At 44.5% G+C, this 14,718-nt stretch overlaps 2 protein-coding genes across 2 annotated transcripts in view; both read right to left on the bottom strand.

Annotated features, from left to right (window-relative positions):
* Nucleotides 1-4,846, bottom strand: part of TULP3 (TUB like protein 3) — a 57,763-nt gene extending 52,917 nt beyond the window's left edge. Inside the window, exon 1 of the mRNA XM_054577205.1 lies at nt 4,739-4,846. Within this exon, the coding sequence (XP_054433180.1) occupies nt 4,739-4,779 (41 nt within the window). The 5' untranslated portion in view covers nt 4,780-4,846. The remainder of the gene's footprint in view (nt 1-4,738) is intronic.
* A 2,133-nt stretch (nt 4,847-6,979) lies between these two features.
* On the bottom strand, nt 6,980-14,351 carry RHNO1 (RAD9-HUS1-RAD1 interacting nuclear orphan 1). The gene is made up of 3 exons (XM_054577084.1): nt 14,278-14,351; nt 9,186-9,437; nt 6,980-7,543 (listed from the first exon to the last, which is right to left on the bottom strand). The coding sequence occupies exons 2-3, from the start codon at nt 9,351-9,353 to the stop codon at nt 6,980-6,982; spliced, it is 732 nt and encodes a 243-aa protein (XP_054433059.1). The 5' UTR covers nt 9,354-9,437; nt 14,278-14,351.
* Between the last annotated feature and the right edge of the window lie 367 nt (nt 14,352-14,718).

Here is a 14,718-nt window from a genome sequence, read left to right as displayed (position 1 = left end):
AAGTAAATATGAGACTTGAGAATATTACATACTACCCTAAAGCTCAAAACTATCAAATTCTTAAGTCTGGAAAAGGATTATTTAACACACAGAATATTTTTGGAAGGCCCCCTAAGAAACCTACCAATGAATGAACTAGGTGAAACGGAGACAATGAGAAAAGACATACTTTTCACTTAATATCCTTTTGTACCTTTTGAAATTTGAGCCATGTGCAGCTCAAATGTATGTATTTGTTATTTTATTAATTTGTTATAAATCACTGAGGGACTCTACAGAATTCTTCCTTTTCTTCCTTTTTTTTTTTTTTTAAGATTTTCTTATTTATTTTTAGAGAAAGGGGAAGGGAGGGTAAAAGAGGAGAGAAACATCATTGTGTGGTTACCTCTCACATTCCCCCAAACAGGCACGTGGCCGTAACCTAGGCAGTGCCCTGCCTAGAAATCAAAGCGGGGACCCTTTGTTGTGCAGGCCGGTGCTCAATCCACTGAGCCACGCCAGCCAGGGCAGATCCCCTCATTTTCCAGAGGGGATAACTGAAGCCAAAGAAGGAGATGAGCTGCTCAAGCTCACACTGCTGGAGACAGAAAAGCTGGGTCTAGAGCTCAGGAACCCAGTAGAAGCTCCCAGTGTTTCCCAACCCTTACTACAATGCCATGTGTTAAAACAGCAAGTGCCATCTTATACAAAATAAAGCAATCCTACAATTCTTTTCAGAACTGTGGTCCTCTAGAGACCCATGACTCTAGAGCCTAGAGAGGTTCTAAGGCAAAGGGACAGAGATTCATACCAAATACAGAGTAAATAAAGACAGCAGCACATCAATCAGCATGTGGATACTGTGTCTTCTCTTATTAAGCTTAATCAGGCCTGGAAATGTTGCAGCTTTCATTCTTACTAACACTAAGGATGTCTGATGAAGCAGAATAGAATTACTAGTACAAAGAGCTTATTCCTAGTGAATTGACTCAGAAGAAATAAAGCATAAGCGGAAGACAGGAAATTCGAATTTGAAAGAAGCCTTAATTCCACTGTGGAACTATTCTCAAATAGGAAAATAATGAATTATCAAGACCCCTACTAGTCCTAAAATCCACAAAGAAAAAGAAGCAAGGCAGTTTCAACTCCTTCCCTGAGCAATTCAAGCATACTTTTCTTCTTGGTAAGAAAAAAACCACCTTTTCTTTCAATGGGCACAAATGCAAGAAAACAGCAGAGTTTCCATAGTTAGGAATAAGAGAAGCCAGAAATGAATACTATTCCAAAAATGTCTGTCTGCTTAGACAGAAGGATCTTGAAAGGAAATTTATTCTTTCCTTTATAGGTCTGTAGGTAACCTTTACAACTGGAGAAATACATATATATGTTAGACATTAGGCCTTTACCTTTTGATATTTGCCAAACATACTATAGTAATGTATTAGTTAATCTAAGTATTTTAAAGCACTGGGTAAGTCTGCCAACAACTAGTTGATCTGGGGGGAGGGGTATAAGGGGACTAAATGGTAATGGAAAAAAATAGAATAAAAAGCCCTGGCCGGTGTGGCTCAGTGGATTGAATTCCAGCCTGTGAACCAAAGGGTTACTGGTTCAATTCCCAGTCAGGGCACATGCCTGGGTTGCGGGCCAGGTTCCCGGTGCAGGGCACATGAGAGGCAACCACACACTAATGTTTCTCTCCCTCTCCTTCTCCCTCCCTTCCTTTCTCTCTAAAATAAATAAATAAAATCTTTTAAAAAAGAATACAATATAAACAACAACAACAACAACAACAACAATTAGTTGACCTGATGAAACATTTAAAAAAGGAAGAACATGAAACAGGATAATAAGCCTGGCCAAGACTTAACCTCCAGCCACTACTACTGCCCATATTTTTGAAGAGAAAACATGGCGTATGGAGAAACCACAGATGAAGAGTATCTTAGTCAGCTATGGGTCACAAGGTCACATCACCTTGAGAAGTTTCTCTCACCACATCTTCCATTCTAGATCAGGAACAAAAGGCCAAAGAGAGCTCAAATTCTAGCACTAGCCAACCACTGTCATCTCTAGGGAATTTATAATAGCAAATGCCTGGCCTCATCAAAAGTCCTCAGAATGTTGATTGAAATTCCAGCTCCAATTTTCACTAAACATTTCAGACATAGGAAAAATATTTGAAGTTTGTTAATTTTTCTACTTTGTTGAAAATAATCGCCTCATAGTAAAACAGTCCCATAGTTCAAAAAAGAAAAAAATTACAGAAAACATAAAGGTGAGATGTTCTACTTCACACTAAAAGGTATTAATGCCAGGCCTGACCAGTGTGTTTAAGTTGGTTGGGCGTCTCTGCAAAGTGAAAGGTCTCCAGTTGGATTCCTGGCAGGGGCACCTGCCTTGGTTGCAGGTTCAGCCTGGCTGGGCGTATATGAGAGGCAACCATTGATGTTTCTCTCTCACATGGACGTTTCTCTCCCTCTTTTCCCCTCCCTTTTGAGAGGGAAGGGAAGGAGAGGGGAGGGGAGGGGAAGGGAAAGAAAGGGGAAGGGAAGGGGGAAAGGAAGGGGGAAGGGAAAGGGGAAGGGGAGGAGGAGAGGGAAGGGAAGGGAAGGGAAGGGAAGGGGGAAAGGAAGGGGGAAGGGGAAGGGGAGGAGGAGAGGGAAGGGAAGGGAAGGGAAGGGGGAAGGGACGGGGAAGGGGAAGGGAAGGGAAGGGAAGGGAAGGGAAGGGAAGGGAAGGGAAGGGAAGGGTGAAGAGAAGGGGAGGGGAGGGGGAAGAGAAGGGGAGGGGATGGGGAAGAGAAGGGGAGGGGAGGGGGAAGAGAAGGGGAGGGAGGGGGAAGAGAAGGGGAGGGGAGGGGGAAGAGAAGGGGAGGGGAAGGGGAAGAGAAGGGGAGGAGAAGGGAGGGGAGGGGGAAGAGAAGGAAAGGGGAGGGGAGGGGAGGGAGAAGGGAAGGGAAGGGAAGGGGAGGGGAGGGGAGGGGAGGGGAGGGGAGGGGAGGGGAGGGGAGGGAGGGGAGGGGAGGGGAAAGGGGAAAGGAAAGTAGTAATGCCAAAAACTCGCCCTGGCTGGGTTGCTCAGTTGGTTGGAGCATCTGCCCGTGCAGCAAAAGGTTGTGGGTTCATTCCCTATCAGGGCACATACCGAGGTCATGGGTTACCCCAGCGGTGGCAGGTACTGGGAAGAAACCAACTGATGTTTCTCTCTCCCTCCTCTCCCCCGCTACCTCTCTAAAATCAAGGAACATATTTTTGTTTAGGTGAGTTTTTGTTGTTGTTGTTTTTTAAACCTCTATCCATTATTTCATGAAAAACATTAAACACACAACCTGGAGCCAAAAAAAAAAAAAACCAAACAAGATACATTCCACTCCATCTCAACAGCAAATGAGTTAAACAGTAATAGAGGCTGCACTAATATTACCTAGGGCAGGAGAAACATTTGGTGACTCACACAGTCCCCTTTGGTGTCAATTTCTAAGTTAAAGAGCTGGTTTCTTTGAGGGAAAAAATGGAAAGGAAAACTTTAAACTTATCCTTTCAAACTTCAGATACAATAAATTAACCATTCTCAATTTCGAAGTCAATTCCCCCCCCCCACAAAATCATGAGTCATATCAAACATCTGGTACCCATGAAATTTAATGCCTTAAATTTATTCAGTTAAGATGTATTGAGTGCCCACTACTGAACAAATAACCATCTGAACTTAACGAAGACGCTCAATTTTAACATCACCTCCTCCTAGCACTTCCATATTTATGTGTGTAAATGTAGATTATTTTTCTGTCGACTTTGAAAAAAAGTGCAGTTAGCAAATTTCACTAAGCACAGTTATCACACAAAGAAACTCTAACGAAAGAGGAAAATGGGTAGCTCCCTCTGGCAATGTTTTTAAATGGTTTAGAATTGTTCACATCTCTACTAAATATCAGACTAAGTTCTTACGCGCTAAATGTTTATTTGCTGTGCTATGGAATAAAAATTGAGAAATGCAGTTGGCATGTATGATTTAAATTTTCAGACAATGCCAAAGTTTAAAGTCAATAATTTCACGCCGCTCCTCATTACCTTTACCCTAACCGGGCAAACAAGGGATTGACAGGCTGAGATTTCGGATGTTTTATTTCTGGCGGAGCAGAAAAAGGGACATGGGCCAGAAAGAGGAGCACCAAAAAAAGGGGTAAAAAGGGGGTATGGTTAATGTTGCAAATAAGACAGCCAATCCTGCATAAGAGACAATTACTATAAAGCGGACAGAAGCAAAAGAACACTTTTGCACTTTCAGCCCTTTGATTCTGTTCCAGAATTCAGCACTGCCTGGCAAAAGCAATGGCATTAGAGCAAATTATGAGATACTGCCACAACTTTCCGCTTCGTCGTCCTGGAGAAAGACTTCATCTAATCTGTCATTACATTCCCGGGTCATGCGTGAGAAGCAGTGCTAACGCGTTTTGCGACAGCGAGGCCCACAGAGGGCAAGGCAAGCTCGCAACGAAAATTCCAAGAGTTTCCCAAGCAGAGACTGAACGCCAAGTCCCTGCTACCACTACAGAAGGCAGAGCCGCCTCTCCCCACCGCCGCCCTGGGAAAACGGGGTTGCCCTAGGCAGAGGGGTGAGGAGACTCCAAATCAGCCCCGCCCTCCCCGACCTGAGCCCACCTCCCTTTCCCTCAGAGACCGCAGAGAGGACTGCACTGTCCACCTTTGGCCCTCCGCCCTGCTCAAAACGACACCAGCCATCACCTCTCTCTCACCTGTCCTCGCGAGGTCCGAGTCGGCAGCGCGACGCCTCCATGCCCGCCTCTCAGAAACTAGCCAACTCGTCCAGACTCCTGATTTCGCTGCTAGGGTGGCAAGCCTGGCGCGCTGCCGGGCCCCGCCCCTGGCAACCGCACCCAGTACTGTCGCCACCGTCTATTGGTCAGGTCCCAGCCGCTCCTCTCTAATTGGCTCTTACTGTCGCCCGCCGTTGGGGGAGGGTTTCTAAGGGGCGGAGGAACCTGGAATTAGAGGCGCCTGCGCCGAAGCAGAGATGACGCGCCGGGGCTGAATGTCTGGACCACAGCAGCCGCAGGGGCCAGCGGTGTTGGATCCCAGCCATTTGGGAAGCGACTCCGTCAGAGGATCCGCCCAGCCCCCACTAACCCCACAAACTGAGCGGCCTCCTCTCACTCAAACGGTTTGTACAGAGACCACCCAGAGCCCTTCCCGAGGTCTGTAATGTTAATCAGGACTTACAGACCTCTGCCGACTCGCTCACGCCCAACCCTTCCCGGACAAGAGACTTCCTGAGAACCACACTTGTAGCCTCTTCCAGCAGTCATTCCCAATGAAGTGCATCTGCTTTCGCACTGGGACCACGCAGAATTCCTCCAGCCTCCCGATTGCAGCCCAACCTTTCAGAGCATTCCTAGACCTGCTGTACAGACTCTTTTAAGAATCTTTACTATTTACCTCTCTCTACAGCCCATGGAACATTTTCAAATAACCAATTACCTTAAGGAAATTCGCTATGTAAATCTGTACTCTTGTTTCCAATAAATCTTGTCCCCCACCATCACGTCCTTTCTCACTACCAACTTACATTATAATCACGTCCTTTCTCACTACCAACTTACATTATAATCCCTTAAAAAGTCCTTCAAGTTATCATACACAGTTTAGTTCATAGCATTCCAAGGTCCACATTAGTTTCCACATTAGTTTTGAATTTTTCTTTTTTTAAGTCCTCGTCCGAAGACACTTTTCCATTGCTTTGAGAGAGAAACATCAATGAGAAAGAGAAGCATGGATCAGTTCCATAAACATCAGTACTGGGGATGGAACTCACAACCTAGGCATTTGCCCTGGCCAGGAATCGAACCTGCAACCCTTAGGCTACAGGTCGATGCTCCAAATGAGCCACACCAGCTAGGGCTGGTTTTGAAGTTCTAAGAGGCCTAAAACTTGACCCAAGCTAGGAGAACAGAGCATTGCACTGTCTGGGTCAGCCTCTGCTCACTGTGTGACTCTAAACAAGGTTCATTATCTGGGCTTCAAATTCCCATCTATAAAATAAACAATAATCCTTGCTTGTCCAGCTTGGCCTGAACGTGACACAGAAATAGGTTCTTAAATCTAAGTGAATGGAGTTGAATGAGATGCTATTTGTATTGGTGAAAGGACAATGAAGGTATTTTGTTGACTGGGCAGCCCTACATTAATTACAGTAAGTAGTATTCTCTGAAGTTTCCACATTTATTTACACACACCTTAAACAGTTACTCCAAGAAATCATTTTGCCATCCTTAGTGTTTATAGATTTCTTTGGTTGGAAATAAAAGATCAAAACACAGCAAACCTAAGTAACTTACCCATGGCCCCTTTATCTCCTAGATTCTACTATAGTCACTAAAACAGGCCTTGCTGCCCTTTCTTCGTCTTGCCTTTCACCCAAAGAGCCAAGGTTGTACAGATGGCAGCTCAACTATAAAGTCAGAGTTTGCTTTGCTTTGCTTTTTTCCATCCATTGTGTCATAGAGGAAGCTGCCACTGAGCTTAACAGAGTTGACACTCAAAAATGCAGAATGAATTAGTTTGAATGAGGCAATTAAAAGATTTAGTGGTTAAAGCAAACAAGAACTTTAGTGGAGGGGATAATGTTGCTGCATTATTGGCAAGCAGGGTTCTTTTAAAACTTTCTGTAACCATTTATTTACACACATCTTAAACAGTACAAGATATTTTAAAAGTTTTAACAGTTAATACAAGAATAATACAAAGTGAACTGTTTATGACACTAAAATCTGTTTATATTTTAAAAAGCAAATCTGGGAACTGAATTCCCTTAAAACTTGAGGACTCTTGTTAAAATGCCTTTTTTCTATTGATGTTATTGGTGTTATTTTTACTTTATTCTATTGACATACTCTTCTGTGAGCCAGAAAAGTGACTTTAGCAACTGTATGAAAACCAGCAATCAATTTCCTGAGATTACTCATGTCGGAGAAATCCCATCAGTTTTTCACAAGGAACTGGCTTTTGTTCAGCTTCCCTCTCTCCCTGAGGTAAGTAAACAGGTGCTGTCGTCTCCTCCATGTGACCTTTACACCGTACTTCTCCTCAGGAGTGTCTTTAACCAGAACAGGCCCAGGCTCTGGGCTCTCAGGAGTACTAGGGTGAAGGGAGCAGCTTGGTAGGCTGTTTTCCCCCTGATCTGGCGCAACAGGCACCTGCTTCACAGAAGATGACTCTGGGGTCTGGATATCAGGTGCAATGAACATGTAAGGTAAGTTTTGAAGTGCATGTGCTGACAGCTCCCCACAGCTTTGGGGACTGAGCATTGGAACTAACGCCCTTCTGGAAATGTCCTTTTCTGAATGATTGGGACACTCCCGGATTAAGGGGCTTCCAAGTGTGGTTGAACTGGAAGAAGGCTGTGGACTCTCAAATGTTAGATGTGGAAACTTGGAGGTGGTAGATTTTCGACTTGAATGTCTCGCCTGGTCTTGATGATTACATTTGCGTCTCCTCTTGGCTAGCAACCAGCTTTCTGCTGTTGTATCAAACTGAGGTAATACCTAAGGATTAAAAAAAGGGGAAAAATAAAAGTAAGAATATAAACCCAACCTATTGGGGTGGCCAAAAAGTGTGCTTAGTTTTTTTTCATAAAATAAAAGACACATTTTTCATTTTCACCAATAACTTTATTGATTTGGATATTTTGAGTATGTAGGCAATCTCCCACATGGTAGAATGTTGATTGTTCTCAATTAATGCCTCAATTTGCTAGCTCTCAACTTCAACTGGTCTACCCGACCATGGAGCATCACCCAGCAAGAAATCTCCAGCATGGAACTTCTCAAACCACTTTTGACACATTCAGTCACAGCACTGTCTCCATACACTGCACAAATCTTTTTTTGTGTTTCAGTTGTGTTTTTACCTTTCTTGAAATAATAAAGCATAATACGCTGAAAATGTTGCATATTTTCTTCCATCTTCAATATTTAAAAGGCTACAGAAAAATTTACCAATTTTAATAAATTTAAAACGCACACTGATATGACAGCTGTCACAATATGATCTAACAAAATTGTTTTGAGTGAAATTAAGGACAACTAAGTACTATTAGAGCCATCATATGGAAAAAACTAGATGAAGTTTTTAGCCAATCCAAAATATACAATGACCAGACACAAGAATCCTAAATGAGACCCACTATTGTAAGGGACACAAAACAAAAATACCTGTCTAATGGGATATTAATAGAAATGGACATGAGCTTTGGGCAACCTAGTCAATCTCTCTGGCTTTCGGTTTCCTCATATGTAAGAAAGGGGACAATGCCTCTTTCTTTATCACACCGTAGATCTGCAACTAGTTGAACTATCTTTAAACTTTGAGGGCAGCTGTCCTCCTTACCACTGATTGCAGCACCTAACAGAATGCCTGCACAAAGCTCCTGTCCCGTCCACACCCTCCCCCCCAACCCCGTTAAGAATGAATGACTGAATGCAAGAATAGGGAGATCGTGGATGGAGAGCAGGTAGCACAGGACATGGCATACAATGAGTTCTCAATAAATGTTCATCTCTCTTCTCTTCCCAAGGATCCCAACATTTAAGTTTCATCTGCAACCATGAAGCAAGTATTAATGGTGGTTCTCCGCAATCCTGAACAAATTATATTTATTAAGCACTCCTAAGCCGATTTTATGCTTTGTGTCTGGTCCCTTTGCTATAGTACTTCTCAGACATGTAGTAGCTATATTCTCTTCCCAGGGCTTTTAAGCTGTCAAAACATGACATATACCGTTTCTGTGGAAATTTCGAGGTTCAATCTATTACAGTTAATACAGTACTCGACTAAATACCTCTTCCATGAAGCTCAGGAAACTCATTTTTTACTAGTTCTGCCATTTATCTGGCTTTCTCACCCAGCTACTGTATGAGATAGTGAAACTTTTATATTAAACTCTTTCAGATAAATGGGGGGGCAAAGGAGTGGGAGACTCCAATTCCAACCAACCCAAGTTGAACTTTCCTAACTTTTCAGTTTGAACTTAGAAAAAGAAGATATACAAGAAGAGATAGCTGACAACAGATAGAAAGAGTATATTGCCTCCTTGTCCCTGCCCCTATGAATTGGTTCATGGGGCAGAAGAGTCAATATTCTGAGTTGCCTAACAGTAAAAGTCAAAGAAAGAATCCCATGGCCTACCCAGGAAGTGATGGTGTTGTGATCAATGGGCTTGCTGGGCACCTGTCTAGTGTGGGTGATGGGAAGCTGCGGCGATCCATACTGGTGTTTGGGGCCCTCCAGTGGCTGTTGGAGGAACTGCAGTTGGGTTTTCTGGGACGTTTGTCGGCGTTTTTTTCTGGGAGGCATCAATAGGTGAGTGAAGAGCAGTTAGTAACCACATGGTGCTGGTTGTAGTCAGGTACCGGGCGAGGCTCCAATTCCAACCCATGCCTGCAGAGAAGAAACAAAAGTTCTTCCTCATGCTCTGTCAGCCAGGTCTATTCTAAACTTAGCACTCTACCAAAAGCTGTGGGGAGTGTACCTCCCTAACCTACACCATCAAGTTAAAACACAGTAGTTTACATCCAACAACTGTTCAATGAACACTTTTTGAGTATGTGTTTGGAACTTAAAAATTTTAAATCATTTATTCTATGATATCATTTATTGAGTGCCAAGCACTTGTAGGGACACAGAGGTCAGACTGTCTCTGTTTCAAAGAGCTGAGAGTCCAACAGCAGGAGAGACAATGACAATAATGGGACCAAGGCTTCCACTCCAGGGGAGCCTTTCTGGAGAGGGTGACACCTAACCTGTCTATGAAGGGCAAGAGAAAGTCAAAGAGCAGGGCAGGCACTCCAGGCTAAGGATCAGCACATACAAAGCACAAAGACATGAAGGAGCGTATGAATTCAGGGAATCACAGACCACATGTAGCTGGACACGGGGTATGGAAAGATGAATGACAAAAACTGAGGCTGAACATGGTGTCAGGGTTAGTTCAGAAAAACCTTGCCCTGGCTGGTGTGGCTCAGTGGACTGAGTGCTGGCCTGTGAACAAAAGAGTCGCTGGCTCGACAAAAGAGTTACCGGTTCGATTCCCAGTCTGAACACATGCCTGGGTTGTGGGCCAGATCCCCAGTAGGGGTTGCATGAGAGGCAACCACACACTGATATTTCTCTCCCTCTCTTTCTCTCTGCCTTCCCCTCTCTCTGAAAATAAATAAAAATCTTTAAAGAAAAACCAGGTGTATCGTAACAGTTCAGGTTTTAGCCTAAGTAGTCAGTGAAGAATTTCAAGCAAATCCTTGCTTAAAAAAGTGTGATATGATCACACTTGGATTTTTCTTAGCTTTTCACCCCAGATAATTCTGAACATATACAAAAATAGACTAAATAATATAATGAGCCTACCCATCACCCAGATCCAACAATGATCAACTCATGGCCAATTGTGACCTATCCACACCCCCTACCTCTGTATTATTTGAAGAAAATATTATATTCCCAGTCATTATTTCATTACCATTAACACAACATATATATGTGTATGTATATATATATATTCCTTAATATTATCAAGCATTCAGTGAAGTTCAAAATTTCAATTGTCTTATATATATCATAATTATTTTTTGTTTGCTTTTTGTCTTTTAGGCAGATCACCCTGGCAACAGTGTGAAAAGAAAAAACAAGTACCCTGGAAGTAGGAGGACCAGGAGGAAGTAGGAGGACCCTTTAGGAAGGGGCTGTGTAACCTAAGAGAAAAACACTGAGGCCTGAACCTGGGCTGTCAGTAGAGATGCGAGGCTGGAGACAAAGGCAGGGACAACAGGACCCAGAAAATAATAAAAAGTCTGAAAAAGTATCCACTGAATTGAGTAACCAAATCAACTTTAATAAGAGCTTCATCAATGTAACAGTGGGACAGAAGTTTGAATGCAATAGGTAGAGATGTAAATTGGAGGTGCAGCTGAGCATCCTAGACCTAGAAAGCCACACAACAGGGTAAATTGGTTCTACTATACCTTCATGATTCTTTTGGTCAACAACAACAAAAATAACATACTCTGACTTAGGTCACTAGGCAGTGGAGATACAGGTAAAGAAAATAAGAGGGAGAAAGTCTCTGCCCTCAAGAAACTAACATTTTAAGGACCAACACAGGTAATAAATATACCTATTTGTTCATTTACTCATTCAATAAATATTTACTGGGTGCCTACTGTGCTAGACTGTTCCAGGCGCTATAAATATATACCGGAGAATAAAATTGAATGCCTGCTCTATGGCACTTAAAGCTGACTGCTATTTTAGACAAGGTTGTCGGGGAAAGCGCATCTGAAAAAGTGGTATTTGAGCAAAGACCTGAATGAAAAAAGGAGAACAAGCAAATAGAAAGATGTGAGCAAAGAATAGCCCAGGCAGAGAAAATGATAGGTGCAAAGATCACAAGATGGGAATATGTCTGACTCTTTCAAGAAGCTGTAATATAAGCAGAGCTGAACTGGAGAGTGGTAGGAGACAAGAAGCAGTCCATGTGAAACTGGACTTTATAGGCAAGGTTAAGGACTCTGGATTTAATTATTCCTAATGTGATAGGAAGCCACTGAAAGGTTCTGGATAGAGGAGTGACATAAACTGATTTACGCTTTTAAAAGTTAACTTGAGCCCTGGCCAAATGGCTCAATTGGTTGGAGCATTGTCCCATGCACCAAAAAAGGTCGCAGGTTTGACTTCCAGTCAGGGCACACACCTACGCTGCAGGTTCAATCCCCAGTCCAGCGCATATAGGAGGCAACCAGTGATTCTTCTCTCTAGCATCAATGTTGCTCTCTCTCCCTTCCTCTCACTTAAAAGCAATAAAGAAAATGTCCTCGGGTGAGGGTTAAAAAAATTTTAAATAAATATGTTCTCAGGTGAAGATTTAAAAGAAGTTTAGTGGAGGCGCTTTGTGAGAAAAGGTGGGTTGGGGGGAGGGGTGAGAAGGGAAGCAGGAATCCAGTGAGTGGTAGGCTATCCTGCAGGAGTCCAGTGGAGAGATGACAGTGGTGGCAATGACTACAGTGAGAAGTGTTGAAATTAACTAGCCTCCAGCGGACACTATGTTCAGCAACAATCCTACTATATTTATGTATCAACTAATTTTCCACAAAGATTACCATAAAACTTTCCCACTCTCTTAAAACTTTAGAACTCTTCTTCTCTCTCAACAAATGGTCTATTTCCTACTGCACAAAGAATACATGAGACATCGAAGTTAATACATTTTCCAGAAATCATGCAAACTTGCATATATCTGCATCCGTCCTCTTTCTTCTGTAATTAGAGATCAAGTCCCTTTTGCTTTCTAAGGCCTTTTCCTCTAGCTGTGCTTTGGAGTCTTCCTCACACTCTACACCTTTTTCAGGCAATCATCTGCTCACATTTCAATAGCCATCTAGATGGAGATGATTTAACATATTTATATATTCAGTTTAGAACTCTCCACACTCAGGACCCATATATCCCACTGCCTATTTGACAGCAACTAGATGTCACAAATTCACTTCAAACTTAACAGGTTTAAAACTGAATTCATGATCATTTCCCTTGCACCCCCCGGCCACAAAAGTGATTATCTTCCAGGGGAATGGTATCATCATTCACCCAGTTATGCATCCAGAAACCCTGACATTTCCCTTTCCCTCTCCCAAACACCTCTTAAACATGTCTCCAATAATGCCCCTTTTATCCTCCATATCTCTCTCTCTCTCCTCTTCCCCCCTACCCCCCACCATTCAGGTCCAACAATTCTGGCTTGGATAACTGTAACAATAGCCTAACTGCTCTATCCTAATCTTACTCTGGCACCCCCTGCAGAGACCTTGTAAAAATGCACATCTGGCTCCACCTTAGCACCATCTTAGAAACCTCTGAATCCATTAGCGCCTAGTAGAGGAAGGAGGGAAGGCGCCAGCTGAAGTGCAAAAGAGGCACAAGTCCAAGTAAACCGCTAGCCTGTGCATCTGTGGAAGCCACAGGAGTAGACAGAAGGGAAGCCAGAGGCAGGGACACTGGTACGAAGTGTTGGACTGCATACCTACTAACTAGAACTTCTCAATGGATCTAGAACATACAAGCCTTCTGATTGCCCCCCCACCTTTTGAGAGATGCCCCCCCCCGCCCCCCCGCTATTACAAAACCAGTCCCTTTTGGTCCTTTGCCCTGGCCCTGTGACATTCTGGACTGGTTCTATTCTCAGTTGTGGATGAATGTAATGTATACAATAAATCATCTCTCTGCTTTGCTGAAGAAAAAGAAAATGCACAGCTGATCTTGATTCTCTGATGCTTAAAATTTTTGACTTTTGCATGAGGACCAACTGCTTAGTTTTGATAAGGTCCTGCTTTCTGTGGTTCCAGCTTCATCTCACACCACACTCCATTCAGGTCTCAGTTCAAACTCTTCAGAGATTCTCCACCCTCTGTACTCACCACACTCCCTCCTGCCACACAGCCTTTCACACCTTAATCCCGTTGCTTTGAGGGTTTCCTTCCCTGTTCTGCTTGAAGACATCAGATCTTACCAAGATTTAATCAGGAAAGGCTTTCCTAACCTACCTAAGGCAAGATCTCCTTATTGTAGATATTGAAAGCTATCACTGACCTCTAATTTATCACTTCACAGCTATACCCCTCCACCAGCTTTTTTGATTCTTCAAAAACCTCTGTGCTGCCCCTTTCCTCCCACTGGACCGTCAACTCAAACGTCCTCTACCATTGTATCCTAGCAGGGCCGGGCACGTAGTAGACCCTCAATAAAATTTGTTGACTAAGTTAATAAAGTACTTTAGTGTATATATAAAAAAAAATTGTCTTTGGTCGGGGAATGGGAGTAGATGAGACAGATCAGTATTTGAAGACTTGGAGCTGGGGTAAGGTGTACGGTTTGTAAAAAGCTGTTGGAAACTTGAGTAAGATTATATGCTGCCCACAGAGACTCTCAATCTGGTCAGGGGAAGTAGATGATTCTTCGGTTGTTGGTATATGGTATACAAGTTCCTCCAGTAGGGCAGTCAACCACGGTAAACTTCAAAAAGGTAGGAAGATCCCTAGGGAGGCGGGGAGGAGGGTCCCTGGAGTGATTAGGAGAGAGACAGCACCGCGCGAGGGAGAGCAGGACCACGGGGCCGCCCCAGGCGTCACCGTCGTCCCAGGTCCCCGCTGGCCCGCCCTCGGCGGAGCCTGTCCGGCGCCCTCCCAGCCTCCCACGGCCGATCCCTACCCACGAGCCAGCCCATCCGCCTTACCCGCCCGGCGGCGTCCCCGACCGCCGATACCCAGGCCGCGCCGCGTTCGACCCCGGAACGCTGAGACAGGGACCGGCGCCGATTGGCGACGCTCCGTCACGTGACCGCAACGCTCCGCCGGCGCCAATTTCAAACAGCGGAACAAACTGAAAGCTCCGGTGCCGGACCCCACCCACCCCCGGCCCCCGGCCTGGGACCCCCTCCCCTCCCGGGATCCCCCGGGATTCCCCACCCCTCCCGCACCGCCGGGGATCCGGCGGGCCTGGCGCGAGTCCCTCTCTGGCACCCTGGCTCGGCCCCCAGGTTGGAGGAGCCGGGAGCCCGCCCTAGGAGCCACAACCCAGCTGCGACGGCGACTGCAGTCGGGAGGTGAGTGGGAGCCTAGGAATGGAGGCTGAGGCCGGGTTTTGGCGCAGGCAGGGAGCAAGCTCTCGGGTGCCG

The sequence above is a fragment of the Pteronotus mesoamericanus genome, unplaced genomic scaffold (genome assembly GCF_021234165.1).
Source record: "Pteronotus mesoamericanus isolate MK-2021 breed Mesoamerican mustached bat unplaced genomic scaffold, CSHL_Meso_final contig_41, whole genome shotgun sequence".
In the NCBI taxonomy this organism is placed as follows: domain Eukaryota; kingdom Metazoa; phylum Chordata; class Mammalia; order Chiroptera; family Mormoopidae; genus Pteronotus; species Pteronotus mesoamericanus.
This window is presented reverse-complemented; position numbering and strand designations above follow the sequence as displayed.